The sequence below is a fragment of the Brienomyrus brachyistius genome, chromosome 22 (assembly GCF_023856365.1).
Source record: "Brienomyrus brachyistius isolate T26 chromosome 22, BBRACH_0.4, whole genome shotgun sequence".
Classification (NCBI taxonomy): Eukaryota; Metazoa; Chordata; class Actinopteri; order Osteoglossiformes; family Mormyridae; genus Brienomyrus; species Brienomyrus brachyistius.
Genome location: NC_064554.1, coordinates 4,013,559 through 4,037,832, shown reverse-complemented (window position 1 = coordinate 4,037,832; position 24,274 = coordinate 4,013,559). Strand labels below are relative to the sequence as shown.

The window sequence follows — 24,274 nt, the reverse complement described above, 5'->3', positions numbered from 1 at the left end:
ACTCGCTGTGGGGTTAGCGGCGGCTATCTTGGCGAGCGTGGGCCGTGGCGTGGCGGCTGTGGCAGTGTGATGGTGCCTCGGAGTTTGGCCGCTGAGGAGTCAGTGTACTGTGGGGTAGTTGAGCGGACTCTACAGCGGGCATCACATAGGGCCACCGTGCGCAATTTGAAACGCGTTACTCTCTGTCATCTTTATTTGCTCATACATTTTGCAATCCTTAAATTTTGAAGTCTTTAATTTTCTTTCGCAACGACAAAATGTAGAATTTGAGAAAGTCTTAAATTTTAATAATTAATTTTTATGCTGATTTTATTTTTGTTCATTTATTTCTTTCGAGTAAAATGTGTTTTGTTTTGAGACACTTTACAGTCTAATTATAGTAATTGTTAGGATATAAATTCCATATTTTAAATTTATAAATACAAGTATATACAGCCTTTGAACTTAAATAGCGAATGTTTTGTATTTGCTATATTTGGGATTCATTTTCTTGTTTCTGTGGGTCGTTACAATGTATTCACTCTCTCTGGATATAGGGCATCTTTTTCTATGTTGCATTATTGTGCCATTATTTGCACCTTATTTCCTTTTGCTTTTTTTTTGCTTTTCTTTTTTGTGCTAATTTAACATGAGGTCATATTTTCTCAGTACTTATTTTGGGAACCCTCCATAAGTTTGGTCTGTCTCTCTCCATACCGCAGGATGAGTTCCACCCCTTCATCGAGGCCCTCCTGCCGCATGTGCGTGCCTTCGCCTACACCTGGTTCAACCTGCAGGCGCGCAAGCGCAAGTACTTCAAGAAGCATGAGAAACGGATGACCAAGGACGAGGAGCGCGCGGTCAAGGACGAGCTGCTGAGCGAGAAGGCCGAGGTCAAGCAGAAGTGGGCATCCCGGCTGCTGGCCAAGCTGCGCAAGGACATCCGGCCCGAGTTCCGCGAGGATTTCGTGCTGACCGTCACGGGCAAAAAGCCGCCATGCTGCGTGCTGTCCAACCCCGACCAGAAGGGCAAGATCCGGCGCATCGACTGCCTGCGGCAGGCCGACAAGGTGTGGCGGCTGGACCTGGTGATGGTGATCCTCTTCAAGGGCAGTCCTCTGGAGAGCACGGATGGTGAGCGGCTTGTCAAGTCACCCCAGTGCTCCAACCATGGCCTGTGTGTGCAGCCTCACCACATCGGAGTCTCCGTCAAGGAGTTGGACCTCTACCTGGCCTACTTCGTCCACTCGCCAGGTGAGCGGCAGGGCCCCAGTGCCTCCCTACACCAGCCACTTCTGGCAGTGTCTTGTAGTTTACAAGTTTTCCTTACCCATATCCTAATTCCCTCCGCCAGCACAATATGTACCAGCACAAAACACAAAGCAGAAACAAAGAAACACAAATGCAAAAATCTGACAGTGCTGCTAAATGAATTTAAGCATGGCAGTGTGTCAGGGCTTTGCTTTTCTTTCCCCGTGTGCCTCACTTCGTACCTCGCTGTGCGCTGACAGCTGGCCTGAACCCAGGCCCGTGCGAGAGGCGAGCGGGAGCTGCATTTCTCCGCCCGAGGCCAAACTTCAGCTTCCCGCCAAGCTGAGCCGAGCTGAACCGAGCTGCCAGACGCGACAGCGTGCCGTTGTCCGTGCTGTTGTCCGTGGTGACGTCCGTGCCGTTGTCCGTGGTGATGTCCGTGTTCATGGCCATGGTGATTTCTGGTTGCACACCAACTCTCTTAGCCAGTTTGGTCCATTTCCATTTATCCACTTTGGGTGAAGGGCAAATTTTACATGCCACGAAAATGTAGTCTGAATTCCAGTTAGGCAGGTTAAATTCGCTTGTAATAAATTACTAGTAAAAAATATAGAATCCATTTTACACTAGGCTGTAAATAAATATTTTTAAATAAATTTTTAAATTGCTATTATTATTATTAATAAATTATAGGTCAACCAAATAATTGACAACAAATAAGCAATTCATAATATTTTTGTATTACTATTTTAATATTAAATTAATTTTGTCTTAATTATTTTGAGTTAATATTTCAGATTTTGTATTTACGAAATAAGTTTGAGCATTCTAAATTAAGTTTTTCTCCATTTGGTAAAGAAATGCATGTATTTTTATGCAAAAATATATTGACCTTTATATCTAAATTATAATTAATTTATTTTTAAATAAGCTAATATAAAATTTCCTGTTATCCCAGCTAGTGCCAGAAGATAAAAAATGTTATTGTGTTTATTATATTTTATTACTGGGAGAATGGATTATTGTCATAATTTAATTTATTTAATTATAAGTATTATTTAATAATAATACTTTTAACATGCATTAAAAATTACAGTGTTACATTAGTGTGCTATATGTAACAAATAATGTCTAATAATGTGTTCTAAACATGCATCATTATGAAGTTTTTAGAATAATTTGTAATACCTGCAGTCACAGTAATAGCCATAAGAACAGCGAACCCTGCAGGTTTTTAGTGTGTTACAGGTTTCGGGCACTCGGCCTCTTAGGCCAGCAAAGTGACGAAGGGCAGCCCGCATCACCACGCTACAATGGTTCTGTTATTGCACGTGGAGAGCATCCCAGCTACGCGTTACACCGCTAATGCAGGGGGGCCTCGGTCCTGTATTCACCCGCAGTAACTGCAGCTCAGGTCGGCTCCTGAGGCGATCAGCCCTAGGCGGCAGGGACATTACTGTTGCCTGGTGCCAGCCTGCCCCCCCAGCAACCCCAGCCCCCTGTTCCCCTTTCTTTATGTTTTCTGTTGCCCTCCAGCTCCTACCGTAGTGTTTCCCGTAGTGTATTGTGTGTATCTATTTGTGTGTGGCTGTGTGTGTGTTTATTATGGGTCCAGTCCAAGCAGACAGATTTTGGTGGGGAAAAAAACTCCTTTTCTTTTATCTCATTTAGTCCCTTTTTGTTTTTTAGAAAGATCCCGTTTTCATTCTAAACATCCTCTTCATTATCACCAGTTTATGAGTCGGCTCCCTTGGTCTCTTTGTTTAAACGGGAGGAGAGGCAGAAAGTGCTGGGCTGTGTTGGGCTTGTCGTCTGCTGTAGGGGAGTGTCTGTTTCGGTATGTAACGCAGCGGTGAGGAGAAGTCCTCCGTTGGCCTGTTTCTCAGCTATTCTTTTTCTTTTTGGGGCAAAGAAGCTTTCTGTCATCCCAGTTAAGAGGAAAACAACGCATCTCTTCTTCTTGGGTGAACAGAACCAAAGGAACACCTTTTGTGTTTTTAACCTGCATGGTTAACTTACAGAGAGTTTACTTGCATGCAGGTGGATGTTGTGATGGAATAGTGAGCAGTGGGGAGGGGGGAGCTGTTTGATGGAAGCCCCCACAGTTGCAACTTTGCAGTTTTATTCTTAGCTCGAAGCGCAGCTGTCTGTCTTTCGGAAGCTATCGATTGCCTGTCCTGTAATTGCATTACAGCTGTCATAGTGAGGCTTGCTCTGGTGAGGGCCTGGGAGGAGGGCAGTGTTGGGGGAGAGGAGGTCACATATCACTGTTACCGCCTAGTGGCTGTTTTGACACGGTAGGGTGACGAGAAGGCCAGTTCCCATCGCCTTAGTACTGTTCAGATAGTAAAGTGCTAGACTGCCTTTAATCTGCGGCTGTAAGTCCAGGCAAAGCAAGGAGCATGTTTTTCAGTCTGACCATTCTCTGTTATCCCAATGTTCCATTATCGCTGGCTTGTTTTTTTTTTTTTTTTTTTTTTTTTGGGGGGGGGGGGCACTTTGAAAAGAGACCATATGCATTCCCAGACAGTCCACCGATGCTAGGAATCGTGCCCTAAGAAGTGGGCCCATTTCGAGGTTGCATGAGCTCCAGTGCAGCCCAGCTGCTTGGAGCCAGAGAAATAATGAGGGAAAGCCAGAGTCGCTCATCAAGGCAAGAGTATCGCTGCTTTAGGAACGGTTTTGGGTCTGAGGGTTCTCCTCTTGTTTGACACATAGCATCTGAAAACCCACACGCCGTCAAACACCCCGTTTGGCATGTCAACTTCATTTATATCAAACTGAAACACCTTTGTTTCTTGTACATCAAACACAATCATTTGGATGTTTGCGTATTATGCTCTGCTGTGGGATAAATGGCTGAATGGGCTCTAAGGTTCTTTGTTCTTATTTGTGAGACAAGTGTTTTTGTTCGAGCAAATACACCAAACAGCGGTGATTGAGTGCAGCAAATAGTGCCCCGGGGTGCTTTTTGTTATTGTTTTCCATTGAGATTTTTTTTATAATTAATAATTTCAAAGGGGAAATACCTTTTATGCCAAATATCAATTCAAGAAAAATATTCCACTGTCGGCCGACTAAAAGCGCTTCTGAGTTTGGATTCGCCCTGTCTGTCGTGTTGTGGGAATAAGTCCATGGCTGGTGGTGCTCAGCCTGGTCTTGTTACAGATCCAGACATTCGAGTATTAAACCCGAGCTCCCCTCTGCTGACAGGAGTGACCCGCCAGTTCCCAGGCGAGGGGACGGGGTCCAAGCCAAGCTCCAGACGATGTAAATACTAACATCGCTAGAGGCAATGAAGCAATTATAGGAGTGAATGAAGAGACACAGATAAGAGAAGAGAGAGGAGGAGGCCTCTCCTTCGCAAAAACCGCACATGAGTCATGGCCGCTATGGAAGAAAACGAAAGGACTGAAGGGCACATTCAGAACCTTGGAAGCCAAAAGACTGACCTTTGACACAGAGTAGCAGGGAAAGGAGAATGGCATGCTGGGATTCTGCTTTCTAAAATTAAGTCAACGGTAAACCAAAAATTACACTGATGTTATATAGAAAGCGAGAGGTTGCGGCTGCGTCGGAGCTGCTGTTTGTGAGTGCGGTTCACTGACCGCTGTCGTCCGGTCTGTATTTGGCCGTGTCGTTGACATGTCTGCCCTGGCAGAGTGACCTCGAAGGCCACATTTCCCTCAGCAATATAAAATGCTCTTCCTGCTTGTTCCCTTTACATTCGCATACCGAGACTACAGGTCTGCTGAACACATTACCGCACCGCCCTGTCCTGCCTTTCATTTGTCGCTGCACCCACTTCAATTAAAATGCACTTTTTCCTACAAAGAACGTTACTTTCCAGGTGCGTCAAGTGGCTGATTTCTCAGGGCTCCATTAATGCAGCGTTGATGACGAGTGGCGTTAATAATAACAATAAAATATCTAAATGTCTTTAGATTTTTTTTTTATATATGAAATGCATATATTTTTTAAACATCATCTTTAGTTGTAAGTAACATGGCTTGCTAAATCGGTTGTATCGAAAATTTTAATAACTAACTTTAATAATAATAATAATAATATTTTACGCTTCCATCATAATAAATGACTGATGGATTTTCCTTCAACTAAATCACTTCTGTGAATCCCAGCATATTGAATATGCAGATTCAAATACAAACATTATATTGTGTTCTACTAATGATCAAAAAAGTGGTCTTTATCTGTAGGAATGCCATATTAAGCTCTGTAAAACAAAACCACCGTGTGTACTGGTCAAAGTAACCCAGAAGGGGGTAAAGAGAGACTGAGGAAAAAGCATGGGGGGGGTATTGTCTTTTCTAGTAAAGTGTCCTCTCAGTGCCTGGCTTCTTTTAGCCTTTTGTGCAGACACCAGGCGTGAAATCCGTCTGTCCCCAAAAGCATATACCCACACAGGAGGGGTGAATTGGCTTCCGAATGAGAGAAAGAGAGAGAAAGATACAGATGAGAGAGAGAGAGAGAGAGAGAGAGAGAGAGAGAGAGATGGGAAATCCTGGACTAGGACTGGGTACACCGTGCACTGCTCAAACACAGTTGACATGGGGGCTCCCGTTTTGATCTTAGCAACCACAGAAAACCAGAGTGGATTCCGTTATTACATCATAATCAGTGTCCCTCTACGTGTGACAGAAAGGCAGATTTATGAGGACGGAATGCCAAAACCAGAGGTATACTGCAATCGTAGTGGAAAGCTCAGGAAACCATCTAAATAAAATATTGAATTCTGAAATGTCGACTTAAACAAAGGGGAGAAGGCAAGGGGGAATAATGGCAGTGTGGCTGGTTTGCTGTTCTTGGCAATCATCTGCGTAGCTGTGCTGAGAAGGTGCCAGCGTTTGAAATCACCACGCTGTCTCTGCCAACTCCCCCTCCTCCTCATCCTCTCTTTCTGTCTTTTTTTTATCCTCCTTTTATTATTCTTCATTTTGATGCCCACCCCCCACCCCACCCTCTTCTTTAGGACCCCTGTTGTGTCTGTGTTTTAAAAATAAGGAGATAAAAACAAGCTTCTCTCACATTTCTTTATTAATTAATTTCTAGGAATAATATGAATAAAAATGTAATTATTTCTTATTATTGCTTTTGTTCAGTGCTTAGTTTACTCTCCTGAAATTTTAAACACTAAATATAGCATAACGTAGTTAATCATAAATATTTTTTTCTCCACGTGAGAAAAGCAAATTTTTAAAAATAATTTTATTAAATGAAGTTTTTTTTTTTTTTTGCATTAATCTAGAACATCGTTTGGTGGTGCTACTGAAAGTCTCTCGGACATGACATTTCTGAATAAATTAACTAACTTGAGAACCAGTGCAACATAAAGAAAGGGGAACCAGTGCAGTTGCAATGAAATTGTTGAGTGTAATGGTTGTGTCCTGCTGCCGGCAGCAGTATGTTTCCCCTCAGGAGTGTGTTTGAATGGCGTGCACGTGTGAAGCAGCACTGGCGTATTCCTGGGGTGTCGGCTATGGCACTTTGCTACGCTCACACATGACGATGACATTTTCAGATTTTGTTCATGTGTTTCGTGCAGGCAGAGTTTGCATTTGAGTGTGCATGTATGTATACATGTGTGTGGGGTAGCGCCAGTGCTACGTCAGCTTGCACATGTCTTAGGTGTCCCCATACTGTGTGGGGCAATGCCCCCCCCCGCCCCCCTGTCCCCTAACTGGCACGCACTCAAGGCTGGATCCTGCCTGCCCCGCTCCCCTCAGCCGTCCGAGCCACCAGCCAGGGGTCGTTGGGCGCCAACTAGGTGCTAATGCGTCCCTTTGCGCATCGCGTCCGTGCAAACGTTGCTAATTAGCTGCAATTGAATAACTAAATAAGTGAACCCACCAGGGCTCCAAGCAGCTAACCGCATAGTGTCCCAGAGTTACAGCACAAGAAGCGCAACGGAAGCCATCTTGAATGTCCTTTTATATGAATATGACTGGTACAGTTTGGCCACCTGTCGAAGTATGCGTGTGAAATACGAGGGAGCTGTTTTTCTTTACCTATCCCTTCGTCCCTGTCAGGCTTCGGGTGTCCTTGACACCGTTTTTGCGTGCGCTCCCTGCGCGCACTGAGCCTGGTCGGACTCGGCCCATGGTGCCGCCGCTCCGCCAAGTGGGTACTGCTGTGCTGTCTGACACCTTCCAGTCCGGGCCAATGCCATCAGCCAGGCCTGTTAGGGGCGGCTGCTTTCCCAGAAATGCGACGTAGATTTGTTTACATTTTGTTGTACTAGAATACTAATCAGGATATTAATACTTATAATTATTATTACTGTAAAAATAAATATTATAAAAAAAACTAATTAGAAATCAATGTCAAAAATTTACTTTCCGCTTTGTTATGGTTTTTGATGAATAATATACTCTGTGTAATATACTCTTATAAAGTACTCTATGTCAGTAATATATTGTTCCTTTTATTGTTTTGAGACAGCGTGTCAGCAGCACTGCGTACCATACTGCAGTCTGCCAGATATAATAAAAAAACCATGGTTGGGCTTTGGGGATCAACCTGTCTGTTTGACTCTGAAGTGGTCACCTCCTGGTGGTCTCCTGCTCCTGGGCTCACCTTTGATCACCCCACTCAAGTTGTAGTCAGTACTGTGAGGTTCTGGCTTGGGCACTCTTCTGTCACCTACACCGGAAAAAGCATCTAAAATACCACATTTGGTCACCATGAGCCTGTGCTTGTGCTGTGTGTGTGTGTGTGTGTGTGTGTGTGTGTGTGTGTGTGTGTGTGTGTGTGTGTGCGAGAAAGTGAAAGGTGAAAGCCTTCACAGTAATGAGCAGTACATAGCCGTCATTCTTTACTTGGTGTAGGGGACAGTTCGTATTACTTGTGCAAAATAGCTAACAGTTAATTAAAATAAAAGAGATCTGTATCACAGGGACCTGCCACAACCTGCCTTGGTTTTTACTCCCATTTTAACCCCTGACATTGTTGCAATTAAAACGTTGTGTAAGCTTTTAAATGTCTTGAAATTGCCTTGCTTTTGAGACCCAGCACCTCCTGATTCTGTCTTCTCATTAGCTGTAGCTTAACCCTAATTTGAGCAGACTTAAACTGGTTAATTTGCAGTAAGGCAGCTAGGTATTTCATCGGTGCAGTACAGGTTAAGTGCCACGTGTTAGGCTATGACGCCAGGGCCGCTCTTGAAGCAACGGCGACCTTTCACATCCCGCGTTGTGTCCTTCACCGCCCTGCTACCTATGGACCTAAAACTTTGAGACAAAATGAAGGAAATATTGCCAAGTCACTGGTGCAGGATGCATGCCAGGACACCCGACACCTGCTTCGCACAGCTGTCAGCAAGTTTAGCTTACCTTTAGTCTGTGAGATCAGTGTTGGTGAGGAAATTAATATCTAAGCAAAAAAATACTTAGGAAAATGTTCCAAAACCTAAGGCAAAACTTATTTTATAGGCATCTATCTACATTTGAGCAGAGTGCACCTTTGTTGGGTGTGTACCTTTTACCTAGTTTGTAGCTGACCATCAAATCAACTGCTAGGGTTGCCATGGCACCACCACCCTGACACCACTCCCCCAATAACTCCCCATTCATTGGCTGTGGACTACACTGACTCCATGGCAACGGAGCCTCCTGGCGTAACTTGCCTGGGCGGTATCCAAGGTGCTTCCAGGGCAGCCCTAGTTGGCAAGCCATTGGTGTTTCACTGCTGTCGTGACAGTCTGGCCTGGACTGGAGTTCAGCATCGCAGAATGTGTTTGTCCTCCAACCTCCCAGCATCCTTAGTCGTGTCTGTCCCATAGAAGTGCTTACTGTGAAACACGGGGACAAGATGGCGGTGAAGGCATTGCCAGAGTAAGGCTGTAGGCTGTCCCATTTTACCCCTTTGTTGTCTTTGTTTTTCTTTGATTTCATTGTAACTAACTCGTTATTGCCAAGCCCAGAATGAAGGATGGGTAGTTCCAGTCAAGTCAAATGGGTTTCATTGTCATACTATCCATGTATAAGTATGCAGTGGTGCGAAATAACGTTCCTCAGGACCATAGTGCAACATACAAACAGCAGGTGACTAGGGGAGAATTGTCACAGTACTTAAAGTGCTAAACACACGACACTGTGATTAGATGGGGTGGACACATTAGTTTATATAGATATACAGAATGCCTCTGACATTCCGTCTCAATGAAAAGATGGATATAACTGAGAGCTGCACGTCAGTGGATGCGAGGGGCTGCGAGGGCCTTGCAGGCGACTCGATGTGAACATTCTGTGCAGATGAAGCACTGAGAGTAACAAACATCCATGCCACCACCCCCCCCCCCACCCCGCCTACGTCACTCCCATCACGAGCTTACCTCCTGGACCCCAGCCCGCACCTGGTGCCTGATTGCATGTGCACATCGCAGAAGAATGCAAGACTTCACACTTGCAAATATGGCTTCAGTCAGCAGCCCCCGCTTTGGGGAGAGGTACTGTTGGTGATTAAAAGTGGGGCAGAAGTAAGGGATTTTCCCTTTCCAGGCTGATGAAATAGAGTTTGCCTTTTTAACCTTAAATGACTGAGATGGGGGCATGAAATTTAGAAATCTGCCGGACTGCTGATTATTCTATTTAGGTGAACTTCCGCAGTTTGGTCAGCATAGGAATGCCTGTCTCTGTTTCTGACAGAGTGAAGAGGTACACTGTGGGGGGGCATGGTGCTGGTAGGAATCTCTCTCCGTACGCCTGCTTAATACCATGTCTTATTTAGCCAGGAGAGTAGAAAAGCCTGTTTCCAGGATAAACTATGAAGTGGCCAAATGAGGGGGAGAATAAGAGACAAGATAAAAGGAGGAGTAAGTAACAGTATGAAGAGCAGAGTGAAATTTGGGGGTGGCATGTTGCTGGAGGTAGGTTTTTAGTTTTTAAGAATGCAGTTTTAATAACCGTACTCTGGCTTGAACAACCGGCAACGAATTAAAGAAATCTGGGCCTAATTTGCGGGCAGATCTTTATCTGCGGTTACGGACCACAAAGTACAAAGTGTAAAAGCTTGGAGCCTTTGGTTTCATTTTGTGATATTAAGGGTTTTTTTGTTCTTTTGTCCTGCACCTTGGCCTTGGTGGTAGTGTTCGCATGTAAGGCCAATCCCACGCATAGCTCTGGTAACAGCCCCTAATTGGCCTGTGTGCCCTTGAGTCACGTGTCATGAAGGCGCCAAGGGCACCATCAGCAGAAACCTAACACCTCTGGATACAGCATAATTCTTTAGTCAAATTTCCAGCCCAGCCTTTAACCCTTTGATCTGTAAAATGTATGGTCATACATCTTTGATTATGAGAGAGAATTGGCATTAACACTGATGTTATGTTTGAAGGGATCCTTCCTCGTTGTTGTTCGTGGAACAATCCAGTAGCATTGGGGCAGTAATCCCAATACGGTTCTTTAACAGCGCTCTGACTGGTGTCACACATATAATTAGAACTGCTAGAACTGATGAGAAATTAGCAAGAACTTCCATAGCCCTGTCTGAACATGTCAGTCTCATCTGGGATGTTTTATTGTCTGCGATCCTTCCCCGTTCTCTAGGACTCTGTACCCATAACATTTTCTTTCGCCTAATGCAAAACAAACAGTTCCCAATTATAGTGTTTTCCTGAATGTCTTCTCTTTTCTCTTTCTCTAATGCTCCTTCGCTCTCTCGCGCGTGCATTCTCTGGCCGAGGAATGAACACTTGCGCAAAGAGGCTTTTTTTTCTCTATGTTTATTGGTTTGATTTCTTTTCCTGATGGTTAAAGAATTGTGCTCTACAGTATTAGTCAAGTCTTCTGTGCTATTTGAATCTTTTGGTTTACCTAGAAATATGCTGTTAGGGGACACTTATTGCTACCTAAGTTCCTCAACTCCAGTTATTTAGGCCTAGATTCATTTACATATGTGTGAGCCGGCCGGATTTTACAGAATATTAGACAGTCTTTCATAAGGTTGTTGCTGGATGGGGCGGGTGGGGGGTACTGGCACGTAACCTCAATCCCAGGGGAAATGTTTGTGAGGCTGACGGGTCAAACATGAGAACGGAGCCATTCATCCCCCTCCATGCTACCGAGGAGAAGCCTTCACCCGCCACACCACAAATGAATCAAGCACAGGAGCAAATTGGGTGTCTTAGATAAACACAGGGTAGGGGAGTTTTGGGGAGGGGGTGAGTTGGCTGGGAAGGAGTGAGCTGAAAATCGCTTAGGAGCTACGCCGATTGGGGCGTTCAGCCTGTGATTAGTGGCCGTTCGTTATTCCACTCAAGAGCTCGTGTTCCACAAGCGGAGTGTGGGGTCTGATCATTGGAAGGAAACGGGACTGCTACATGTATTAATCTACTCTTCTGTTATTTTTATTAAACGGGCTAAACAGGCTAGCTGCAGTCGGGGGGGCACACACACACTCTCTTACTCACTCACTCACTCACTCACTCACGGCGCCGTCCGCACACAGGCCTGCCTGCCGAAAGCCCTGTCATTAGTGTGGCCTTGATGTGGTCAGTGGGTGGTATGGAGGCTTCTCATTACTCTGCCATTATAGTGAAACTTTCACTCTCCCTCTCTCCCGCCCCTTTCCTCTCTTGCCAGATCCCTCTCCCTTTTTTTCTGCACACACCAAACCCCCATTTACTTTTAGCCGGCTGTGCCGCACTGAGCGGGTGTTCAGCTGAGTGTGAAAACCGCACCTCGCTCTCCATTACGTCATTTCCCAAGGTGCCTCATGTCTCAAGTGCTCCTGCCAACAGACCACTGTTCCCAGCCTTGATTGTAAAAGTAATCCAGAGCCTGTTTTAGCTCAGGCCTGACAGTGACTGAGAGTTATTTTAAATGGAACTTTTTACAGCTAAATGGAATCTGAAACAGGCTTGTGTGCCACTAATCATCTGTTTATCCTAACCATTAAAAAATCACTTTTATTCTGTGTGGTTTCTCTAAATGATAACATTAATCATTTCAAGAAGGTAAAGGAACTACTATTTGGGTGTGAAATGTTGGTTAACTGGAGGTGCAAAAGTTTTCGGCTTTTTTGTGTAAGAATTTACTTTTCTAGTCATTGATGATGAGTACTGTGGGAAGCCTTTGGAATTACGGGAAGCCTCGCTAGTGACGGGAAGCTTTAGAAGTTACCGGAGGCTTTGTGAACTGCACAGATGAGGAAATCCTGGCAGAAGGAGAAGAGAAACGAAGGATTTCCTTATGCCACTGTGGATGGATCTCCCTTCCTCCAGTCGATCCTTCGCAGTGTCCTTGAATTTGCCTGACCTGTGTTGCGGACTAAAGCAGGGACACGTTGTGTGCTGACACTTGACTGAGTGCAGGGCAACTGGTTAGCCTTCTGTTAAAGACAGGTCGACAGCCAATCACATCGCATCATTTGATATGTGTCATATTGCCTTAAGGTGGTTACAGTCCCTGAATAGAAACAAGCTATTTAACTGGGCAACAGGTCACCTGGATCTTTAATAAATACAGGTTGAATGAGGATTGCCTTCCTGATGCCAGTATTATCCCAAGTGTTATTTTTTGCCTTTGTTATTCAGCTTAAGGTTGCTACTACCAGATTTATTTTTCACCTCAGCAAAGTACCCTGAAATACAGGAGAAACAACTTAAAAGGAAAAAGTAGTTTTATAGTTCTTTGGGCTTTTGTACACAGTTTTTATTGTAATTTACTTGAAGATTTAATGTCACTCGGTGTAGATGCGCAAAAATAGATTATGAATTGGATATCATACACGGAAGGACTTGCACTGCTAAAAATAGGAGGTTGTTTGTGCAATAATTCTTAGCCTCTTTTTCTAGTTGTGGAAAGACACTGGGCACTTTTCTCTGGTGGTTTAACTCCACATGCCAGAGTTGGGTCTGTCTCACCTGCAATTAGCATGCTTATTCCTGAATTTCACTGAAAACCTGTGACTGTCCTGTGAAGTCCTTGTTGAGTATGAAGTGGTGTGTTGAGCAACTGGACTAGGATGGTACAAGAGTGTGTAGGACAACAGGGTCTTCCTGCATAAGAGGACGAGTTCTATACTGGAGTCTGTGTGCATATGAGATCTGATTTATAGAGGACTGTGTGGGAAAGAGCCTTTCAGGGGCAGAGAGACTCACTGCCAGGTGGGCAGTGGGCCCTCGATGCGGTGGGTTTCGAACATCACAGCCACACGTGGAATGCTGAACCTCTGCCAAGGCAAGCATGCTATCATGGGAGCTGTGAGGCCTGCGTTCCCATGACCAACCCATCCAGCAGGGCTAGAGCAGCGTACATCTCCACGTCCATTAGCACCCATATCTTACAGAATTAACGCTCTTAAACAGCTCTTAAACACACCCTCTCAAACAGCCCTCGACCAGAAAGCACATCCATCTCATCTTTGTCGACATTTTCTCCCCTTCTCTCTGGTGAGGACAGTGGAAGGTTTTTTTTACGAGGCGTCTTCACTGTTGACGTAGCGGCCACAGTATAATTCGGGATATGGAGGTGCAGTAGCAGTGAGGGGGACACAGTTCCTAACGAATGTAAGAGAACATTGGCAGGACTGGAGTCAGGTTTGAGATGATTGATTGAATGTGCATGAAATTTGGGGGCAGGCAGTTTGAGGCTAACCAGGTCTTTATGGTGCTGTGTTGAGTTGCGTGGAAAATCCGCCATTCCGAGGGTTATGACTCAGATGAGTGCTGTAGAAGAGATCTGGGTTGGTCATTGGATTTTTTTAAAAAACTCTACAAAACCACATGGAGTATAATATAAAAGGGAACACCTTTAAAAAACATGATGGTTAATTACTGCCAAGAAAATGTTCAATGAGTTCTCAGTTTTAATGCCAAGATGAAAAAAAATCAATCCACACATTTGCTATCAATTTAGGGTCCCTAAAATAAGCTGTGAAACACCAGGTGTTTGGACAGGTATTGGAAATTAGGAATGTTTTTTACCAAAGAATACCCAAGAGGCAGTGAGAGTCAGGGAAAAGCGTGGTGATTGGCTGGTGTGGGGTGGGTGAGGATGAGAGACAAGGTCTGTAAGAATTGTTGGATTGAGTTCTGTGCTCAGGGAGACCTTTGTTTGGATCTGAGTCAAAAATGGCCGAACTGCCTGTCTCAAATTGCGCATCGTCCATCTGTGTGTATGTGTGTATGCTTTTGCACATGTGTGTTTGCCTGTGTGTGTGTGTCCTTTAGCTTGTCCAGGTCACTCTTGGATACGTCTTCTGCATGAATAATACTCTTGTGAACATCTGAGTCTAGGAGCATGAGGTCATGACGGGGTCCTGGTGAAGAAAAATAACCGTTATTTCTTTCAACAACCAGCAGCTCCTCTCTGATGCTAAATGGCAACAGATTTCAAGCGCTTTTCTCTGTTCTAGCAGAAGTCGCTTGGTCCAGGCTCAGATGAAACACTACGATGTGGCAGGTTTAAAAATTTGCTCTCTGTGTAAGGGGACTTCTTAGACAGGCAACTGGACTTGAATACAGCTCTGTAACTCATGTAACAAAAGATACTATTGAGGGTATGAGACTGTAAGCTGGAAGAAGAAGAAGAACCGGGGAAGCTGGGATGAGGCTTTGTGGCCGTCATGGTAAGGCAGAGAGACACCAGATGTGCCCTTTTGTTTAGATTGCAGCTGAGGCAGAGGAAGGGTGTAGAGGCCAGAGAGGAATTTCTGTAACCAAGCCAGGCTGTTGGGGGTGTCTGTGTGATGGTCTGCTAACGAAAGCCCATGATAAAGGTCTGTGTCTAGATCATGACCATTTCCTTGGCCACCCAGGCGGAGTAATGAAACGCCAACAAGCGCTTGAGCACTGGAGCTTCGATTCCTCTGATCTAGGCTCTCCTGAGGGGGAGCCTTTTGCTGGAAGCTTGGCAGTAACCATGCAAGAGCCAGGGCATTGAGTAAATTCATCCAGGGTCTCTTGTTTCCGCTGTGTCCAGACCTTTCTGTGTATTTCAATGTCTGCATAAAACCACAGCAGGTGGATTATGTCATGAAATCGCAGCAGGTTGATTATGTCACATATTTCACATGTATACGTACAGGAGTGGCCGAGGGTGCCAGGCATTAATGTTAGCGTAGGCTGTGCTTTGTTCATTTGGGCTTAAGATAAAACAGCCCACCCCAGTCCCAGACTAGCTATGTAGCCTAGAACCTGGCAAATGCAGCAAGATTCACCTGTGTTTTGTGTGGGCGTTTCTGAGTCTTGGTGTTTCGGTGCTATGAATATAGCAGGACAGATGGGCATGTGAATGCATCTTTGTTTTGTTTTCTAGGGAACAGTACAGCACATGTCCTTGGGTGATTTTCGTACATTGGAGGTAGAGCTGAGGATGAAGTTTTTAGACATTCAAAGGCTCATTCCCAGCGTGTACAGTCTGTTATCATCTCTCTCATTGTCCTGGAGCTGTATGTAAATTGCATGTGCATCAGTGTGTGTCTTTCTGTCTATATATATATGTATGCCTGCGTATATGTGAATGTTCCTGTTGCCGTGACAATGACTTGCATGTGACTCAGTTTGTGTTCCTATGTGTGTGGTTCTTATTCTTATTTTTATTGACATTGAACATCAATTAAACATTTCCATAGAATACATTCAAGATACTGTATATATCATATATTCAGATTTGCTACAAATCTCAAAATAGTACTTATCCGACACATATGGAGGAAAGAAAAACCAGACAAGAAAGAAAGCAGGGAGTGATCTTTTTTTTGTTTTGAGGAAAAACAAAACAAACTAACTCCGTTTTTATACATCTTCATATAAAAAACTTTTTTAGAGTTTTGGTTTTTGGCAATTAGTGATTGAAATTTCATAAGAATAAGGAATTATTTATGTGACCGTCTCTGTAAATACATGCGTATGTCTCTCCTGGTCTGTCTTACCCACTTAGTGCCCGGAGCTGTTTCCTCCTAGTGGGTGGGGGCGTGCTGTGAGGTGGTTGTTCTGGGAGTCGCTGGAGCACGTCGGGGGTCAGGGGTTAGAACAACTGTGCCTCCCAGTCCCTCGTTTGATGTCAAAGCCGCAGATCATTCCCACATTCCTCTGACACGTTACAATAAGCGTTTAGATTCTGACACATATTTCATCTCTTCAGGAGAGCTGGTGTGTGAAAGCCAAGCTGGAGTTGGGAACTTTCAGTCTGCCCCAGGCGCCTGTTGAGAGTCAAATTATACACTGTCTCTTTCTCGGTTGTCTTAATTACGTTCTTCACTGCGCACATACACAGTGAATAAATCACAGTCCCTCCAGCTGTGGGGAATTCGGTGTATGTGTTAACAGCGAGCTCTTTCATGCCTGCCTGGCCTCAGTACACCTCCAATTGTAGTAAACGTTACAGGAGTAGTGAATACTTTTCCCTGCGGTCCGCTTTCTCTCCTCTACTTCAACTGGCTCTGCCACCACACACTGTACGTCTGATTTGAAACACTCTACGTTTTTTTTTCCCACTTGCGGGGAATTGACTGCGTATTTATGTGATGCTTCTGATTGGTTGGACAGAATTCCCCACCTATGCTCATTGGATGCTTCTGGTTAATCAGACAGCAGTCTCGGCCACAATACCTTGTCACTTCTCTCTTATGGTGAATCGCTAAGGGCTGAATTACAAATCTTGTATCCTGGTATTCTTTTGGTGTTACTGCCCACAAGTAATGTAGTATTTCAGTAATAAAACTTGTAAATTAAAAGTTCTTATTTCATTTGGCCCTAAACAAAATGATGACAAGATAATGTTACTGATGAAGGTGGCAATGTTTGTGCTTTAGATGTCACGATGTCACTTATTATTTGGTGCCAAGCTAAATGCTATGGCTCCTACCAGGACCCTGTTTTTGTGAATTCAGGAAGTGTGCCTGCGGTTGTTTACGATAATACCACTGTTTATCATCATACTGGTGTGCATCCTGTGATTTTCAGGTACAAACAGCGCCACTGTATTCACACGTATTCTGTTATAGACCTTCACGTATGGAATATAAATATGTCAGGCAGCATGTGTCCCTGAAATTAACAAGAGCTTTTTTGCTTTTCCTTCCCCGGTGCCGCTCCTGCGTCTTGGATGGGTCCTCACATCTCTCCAGGTAAGAGAAATCGCCCCTGCATGGTCACCAGCCTGGCACTTCTGACCTCACATCCTGACACTGAATGCATATGTGCGTTAACTGCACGTAGCACCTAGTTCTCCCTGTTTCTCCAGGGCAACAATTAGACTCCCTGCTCCCGGTTGCCATCGTGATCATACTCTGCCCCACCCCTCCCCCACATTAGTTTGGCCAAATTTTCTGTACACTTCTAGATGTTTTTGCTCAGGAATCAGTGCCTGATTGGTTTTTTGCTGCCGAGGTCACTGACAGAAAGTGATGGTGTGGCACGTGGTTGGGGGAATTCGGTAATAGGCAAAGACGGAAAGAAAGTAGTGCTTTAAAAGTAATTACTCAATCGGCGAAAAATAGAACTCAGTGGAACTTTCATTTTGTTTCTCCTTTTTTTAATATAAATCACATCTGTTGGAGTGATTTCACCCCCCCACCCCCTCTACTGGCCAAGGATAATTTTTTGTTTTCCGTTATTTGCTTAAACTCAGTCAGATAGGGTCTGACATGCTGGCTGGGCCTGTCGAGGTCTCAGCAGAATTCAGTCATTACCCTCCGGTAATTCTCCCGGGCGCCTATGGACGGACGCTTTTCCGCCATTCTGCTCCGCCAGTGGGTGCCGCCTCTCCTGACAGTTACCGGGTCAGACTGCATAGCATGTCAGCAGGTAGCATAGCAGTCTGCTCCAGGGCGGCCCGGTGCACACGCTGTCTCTGTGTCTACACTGGGCTCTCTCTCCCCTGCGCCCTGACAGCCCAGAAAACAAAGAAAGACTATTGGTGCTCAGATGACCGTGCCTTGGGTAGACTGTGCAGACTGTGCAGTATAAGAGCAGGATTATTATGTGTTGTCATCGCGTTTGTACCTTTTTACAGTGTCTCCTCCTTCTCTTTAAGATGCATAAAAAACATTTCTTGCTTTTCACTTACCCTCTGCAATCTAGGCGAATTCCTGGCCTCTTTGGCTCGGCCTGCAAATATCTATTCTACTCCCTATCTCCGTTCCCCTTCCCTCTGTGTCACTCATATATTCACTGCTATGCCACATGAGCCTCCTGGTGTCTTCCAGAAGGTTCAAATACCTCTGCCTTGGAAGTTAATCCGATCCATTCTATTTATGTAGCTCTACATCGATCTGTATTATCGGATGTCTTAAATATCACCTCGATTCACCTGTTTGTAAATGAAGGGAGTCCCTTATTAAACATAAATGAAGGAATGATGATGTCTGAACACTGCACCTAAGGAGATGTAACTTTAGAATGACCCTGAGTGGTTAGGGCTTCTGCGGCTGGTTTGAGACACACCTCCGGACTCAACCGCATAGGGAATTGCAACAGTGGTGGGTCGCCATCAAGAATGTATCCTGACTGCAGCGAAAAACATTGAAATCAGAGAGCGGCGAGGCAGTTCTGCCGGCGATTCGTTTTCTTATTACCACCTGTGAGCAACAAAAGAGTTTGCATAAAAAACTACGGCGGCTGTAAGGATTTGTTCTTTTCTGTTTGTTCTGTGAGCGCTTGGTGCTCGGAGTGAGGGCATTAGGTGCCTTCAGCCATCCCATCATTCTGTCTTTCTGTCCTTTTTCTTGTCCTCCCATCCTTTCCTTTCCATCCTTCTCTCCTTCCCTTTACTCCTTTCATTCTCTTCCTTGCATTCCTGTGTCTTCGTTCTCTCTCTGTCCCCTCATCCCCATTTTTGGATTGTCTTCCTTGTGCCCCCTCACCTCCTCACCACCTTCTCTCTTTCACATCTTCTCCCTATCTCCATCTCACACTCACCCCTTCCAACTCTGCTCCGTGTCACCTCAACTATCAGATTAATGTCTGGACAGAATGAAACCGAGGGACTGCTGGAAGACGTTCAGTAGTGTTGGCCATTAGTAATCTCTCGCTTAGAATGAAATAGCCCATAACTCAACGGGCCTCAAGCGCCTTGCGGCATCGCAATGCTTCATCTGAAGCTCTATAGTGAAGGCATCATAACCCTGGGCAGAAATGACAAAAATGGCTAACAGATGTTAGCGTAATCATTCCTAATAAGATTTCTCATTCTGCCTTTCTGTAGCGGAGTTCCGGGCTCCTGGAGCGACTTCCCAACCCTCTAATCAAAGATGGGGGCTTCCCCTTCGGAGCCATAGCCACATTTGGGTCAACAGTTGGGGTGATTTGTCCCCTTTATTGAACCCTGTGTCCGCCGTCATCCCGGTCCCTCTTTGGTCTACCATAGATGCTGCCCTGTTTCGTTTTTCATATGAGACCAGACGCACTCCAAAGGTGCCTGTAACTGGAGACCTCAAAGGCCTCTGTAGGTCTCATTACCACAGTGCTGCTGTTAAACAGAGTGGTCCTGCTGCAGGTCCAGAATATACAGAATTTTACTGCCACTATTAATATTTATTACATTCACCTTTCCTGCACTGTTCCTTGTGATCATACAAATATCCCTTCAGGACAGTTGCACAGGCTGGGTTAAGAACAAGTAGGCTCACTGTACATTTGCGCTTTCTTGGGGAGATTATTTTCTGCGTTTGTGCGAGTGTGTCCAGGCATGCCTGTGTGTGCATGTCTTTATAGTTCCCAAGCACAATGACAGGAAATCCGAGATATGTATGTGTATTTGTACTTGTGGGATCGCTCTAATGTTATTCCTGTGAAGCTCACTGCGTGTCAGTGATCTGTGTGAATCTGATACACTGGGATGTCACATGTTGAATGCTGGTGTCCTGACTGCGTGCATCACCCCCCCCCACCCTTAAATAAGTCTCTCAGCTCATCTGCCCCCCCCCCCATCTGTTTCTCTCTCACACTCCCTTGGCTTTCCTACCCAACATGCCCTTTCAAAAGGAGAAACATCCAGCACTGGGTTCGAGCTGCTGCGTCTTGCCTCAGGTTTATTTTATTAACAGGAAACGTTTGTGACTTGAAAAAATAAACGAGTCTCGGGACATAAAGCGGCAGCTTTCCCGGCAGAAGAGGCAGCCCAGAGCACCCGGTAGTTGCTCTGCGGTTTGTACAGACCACGGGTCCTGCTGCTCTCAGGCAAATTTTCCCATTTAAATGGCCCCCAGGTAAACATACAATCATAGCCGGTGTCCAGCACAGCTCGCATTTTTCTGCAGCTTTTTCCCATGAACTCACAGGAACTCGTTCTTTGGCAGAAATATGTGTGGCAGAGTGACATATTTGTGTAGCCTGACTCCTAATTCCAGAGATCAAATTAAATTGTTACCTTGTGCCCAATTCTAAAGACTAGTGTTAATTCCATGTTTTTTTCAGCAGGTGTGGTTTGCTCTCTGGTACTGCACGGTTTGCCTTTCTTGGATTCAGGCTTTAAACGCGGCTCTCCTCACCCGTCCCACTTGATCTGAGGATGAGATGCATAGAGGAACGGCTCAGCTTAACAGATGAATAGGCCGAGCCCGTGCTGCCACCCATCGCTCCCGCTCATATCATGTATCTCGCGCTCCGTGCTCTGCACCATCTCAGTTCCCACCAATTATGACACCCCCCCCAGCCTTGTTTCCTTTGAGTTAACCAGTTCATAGGTAGATTCTTATGTAATTAAGGAGGCTGTTTGTGCAAATTATAAATAAGCCAATGAAATGACAGAAAACCCTTTTCTTTGAAAAAAACACATTACTTGGTTTATAGCAAACGAAAGAGTGTGAACACTCTGCCTTTCGCCAATTTAAGTGACTGAATAGATTCCAGTGGCTGCGGTCGATGTAAGTACCACATCCTCCCCTTTTTTAGGGGTGCATTGAGATTTGTGGTTTAGTTCCGCGTCTGTGTAAAACTTTCTCTCCACATGTTAGGGTGATTCACCCGGCATTCTGAGCACCGGGGGATGTGGAGCAGGACCTCGGCCTCGTCTGCGCACATGTGCGGTCTGTGATTCACATGAACCCACGTGTGTGTGACCGCTTGCGTATTTGTAGGATTTTGGTCACCGTCAGGAGATCAGGCTGCCTTGCTGGGTCCCACGCGACCCACCGAACGTCGGAAAGTTGGAGACGGGAGGTGGTGGCACCTTCCATGCCATGGCAGGGCGGCCTGTTTGTTTGTTTATTTGAGCGCACAGAAGCGAGTGCCCAAGGCTGCCAGCTCGCTCTGCCACATCCAAACGAGCGGAGCGTGCCCCGGCGATTGCGCCAATGGCCGCCGGCCCGTCCTCCTCTGTCGCACGCTCACGCTGCGTAGGGCTGTCCCCACGAACCGGGGAGGGATTGGCACACGTCACGCATCAAAACACCAAACTGCATTTCACGTGTTAGTGACGAGGGACCGAGGATCAGTGCTCATGTAATTATGACCACATTTTTAAAGCACTGTCTCTGTAGGCTCACCCAGGCTTCAGTCTTCTCATGTAATATATGTGCCTTTATTTTTTTTTATATATATATATATATATATATATAGTTAGCACTGTTTCCTCACACCTCTGGGACCCGGGTTCGAGTCTCCACTTGGGTTACACGTGTATGGAGTTTGCATGTTCTCCCCATGTCATCATGGGGTTTCCTCCAGGTACTCTAGTTTCCCCTCACAGTCCAAAGATATGCTGAGGCTAATTGGAGTTACTAATTTGCCCGTAGGTGTGCATGTGTGAGTGAATGGTGTGTGACTGTGCCCTGCGATGGGCTGCCCCCCCGTCCTGTGTTGTTTCCTGCCTCGTGCCTATTGCTTCCGGATAGGCATAGGCTCCGGACCCCCTGCGACCCAGTAGGATAAGCAGGTTGGAAGATGGATGGATGGATGGATGGATGGATGGATATATATATATATATATATATATATATATGTATATATATGTATATATATATACATATATATACATATATATATATATATATATATATATATATATATATATATATATATATATATATATACATACACCCGCAACCCAATAGGATAAGCGGTTTGGAAAATGGATGGATATATATATATATATATATATATATATATAAAAGGCAGCACTTGTATGATTCTCTGAAGGTCCCCCTGCGCGTGCACACACACAGACACACTCCCCACCTCTCACTGCCACGTCCCGTGCCGGTGAGGATGATGGCAGGCCAGGGACCTACAGTGTGAACGGGACAGGAAATGTGTGAGCTCTGAAGGCATGTGTTTATGCTGGGTGCAGCTGGCCTGCTCCCCCACACTCGCGGGGAACACAGAGTCGGCTAAGCGTAGAACCAGGGAAATGGCTGTCATCTCGCAGCTCCGCTCTGCGCCTCACAGCTCGCTAGGCTGTTGTGTCCCTAGAAATATATCCATTCTCTTTTATACACAAGTTGATTGTAGCTGTGATTAATATCCTATATTTTTTTCATGTAATTTCAGTGCAATTTTAATAGTATGTTTGAGTAAAATGTCTTAAGAAATAAGAAATAGCTTAAAAACAGCACAGGTCAGTCTAAGACATTATTTCTGTGATCTATAGTATTGCACCTCCTGAATTCTTGGTTTTTCATATCTTTTTTGAGAGGTTAGAACTCCACTCCGACCCAACTGACGGCACCCAATAACAAAGTGGGTCCAGGCCGAGACAGTTCCTGATTGATTACCTGCAGGCTGCATTCTTAGTGATTGGTGAATAAGGACTGCTGCTACTCTTTGCTGTGAACGGAGTCGTACTCCACACCACCACCCCCCACCCCTAGAGCCTGCAGCTCAGTGCTCTGTTCCAGTCAGGCATCCAATAGCTGTATGACTTCCTTTAGGAACACACATGCACACACACACACACAGTTCTGTGGTCTCAGTTGATCCCCCGAGCACAGGAACTGCTCTGACAGATTGGGCAGCATTGGAAGGGGGTGTGGGGGCATGTGTCTGGTGGGGGGGGGGGTGTCCTTGGCCGCACTTCTTTCTCTTATGCTGGGAAAGATCACAGGGCTGATCCTTGTGGACATATCCATCAAAAAGGTTTTGGCCTAGAGTCAGTCCTGTCTCTGTGATGGACTCCTGGTAGATAGAATTCACTGAGTGATAACTAATAGCAGATATGTAGTAGATGTGTGACTATTGTTTCCCCCCGACCTGTTTGTCAGATGCATTGTCATGGGACAATGACTAAACGGCTAAAACACTAAAGTTTACGTCAACAGAAAAGTCCACTGTGTCACACAAATTAGAAGTCGGGACTTGTTTGGGTTGCTGAGAATATTTCCAGGCTTTTATTCAACACTGTGTCTTATGAGCCCAGTGGGGTAGCTATCAGGGAGGTATTTCCTGTAATAAGTTATCCTATACTGCGCTCTCTCCACACCCAGGGACATATAAAGCAACCTTGGACAAGGAGTCATAGCCAAACACATGCCTTGACTCAGGTCATATCTTAGGACAAACTTAGACTTTAAGAGGTGGCCTGAGGCATCACATCTAGGTGGTTCAAAGAGGTTTATGTCTTTAGTTCATTTCAGTCGAGGCGAGTTCTGAAGGCTTTATGTTTCTCGAAATGTGGTGTCTTCCGCAGCGATTGTTACACCTTCCAAAACGGCATCGCTTTGCAGTGTAACTGGAGTGTTTCATCCTGAGCTCATACTGAGCATTTTGTGTCATTATGAGAGACCCACACCAATGTTCCTCTGCTTTCGCTGGCCCCTATTGAACATGCTGGGATAGCTGGAATGTTCTGGAACAGTAGCAGGTGAGCACTTTGTGTTGCTAGGGGTAACAGTGGCATGCTGCTGGGGTCCTATCATCTCGGGAAGGCAAGCCCCCCCCCCATTTACGGTGTCATGGTCCTGGCCCGCGGATTAACACTGCTCTCTTTTCCTTCAGGGTTTATTTAACCAGAACACCCAGAGCTGTAACATGGAAAAGGCTCTTCCTGTTTTCAGCCAGGGGTTAAGCAAAAAAGCCTCTGGCCACAGAATATCCTGTGTTTATATAAGCCGAGTTTCCCCTTTTTTTCACGGTGTGGTTTGACGG

At 45.3% G+C, this 24,274-nt stretch overlaps 1 protein-coding gene across 14 annotated transcripts in view; it reads left to right on the top strand.

Moving 5' to 3' along the window:
* The window catches only part of nfixb (nuclear factor I/Xb), a 97,633-nt gene that overhangs the window by 36,425 nt on the left and 36,934 nt on the right, over window positions 1–24,274 (top strand). For all 14 annotated transcript variants that reach the window (XM_048992349.1, XM_048992346.1, XM_048992345.1 and 11 more), the window contains one exon: window positions 702–1,233. In XM_048992349.1, coding sequence (XP_048848306.1) covers window positions 702–1,233 — 532 coding nt within the window. The remainder of the gene's footprint in view (window positions 1–701; window positions 1,234–24,274) is intronic.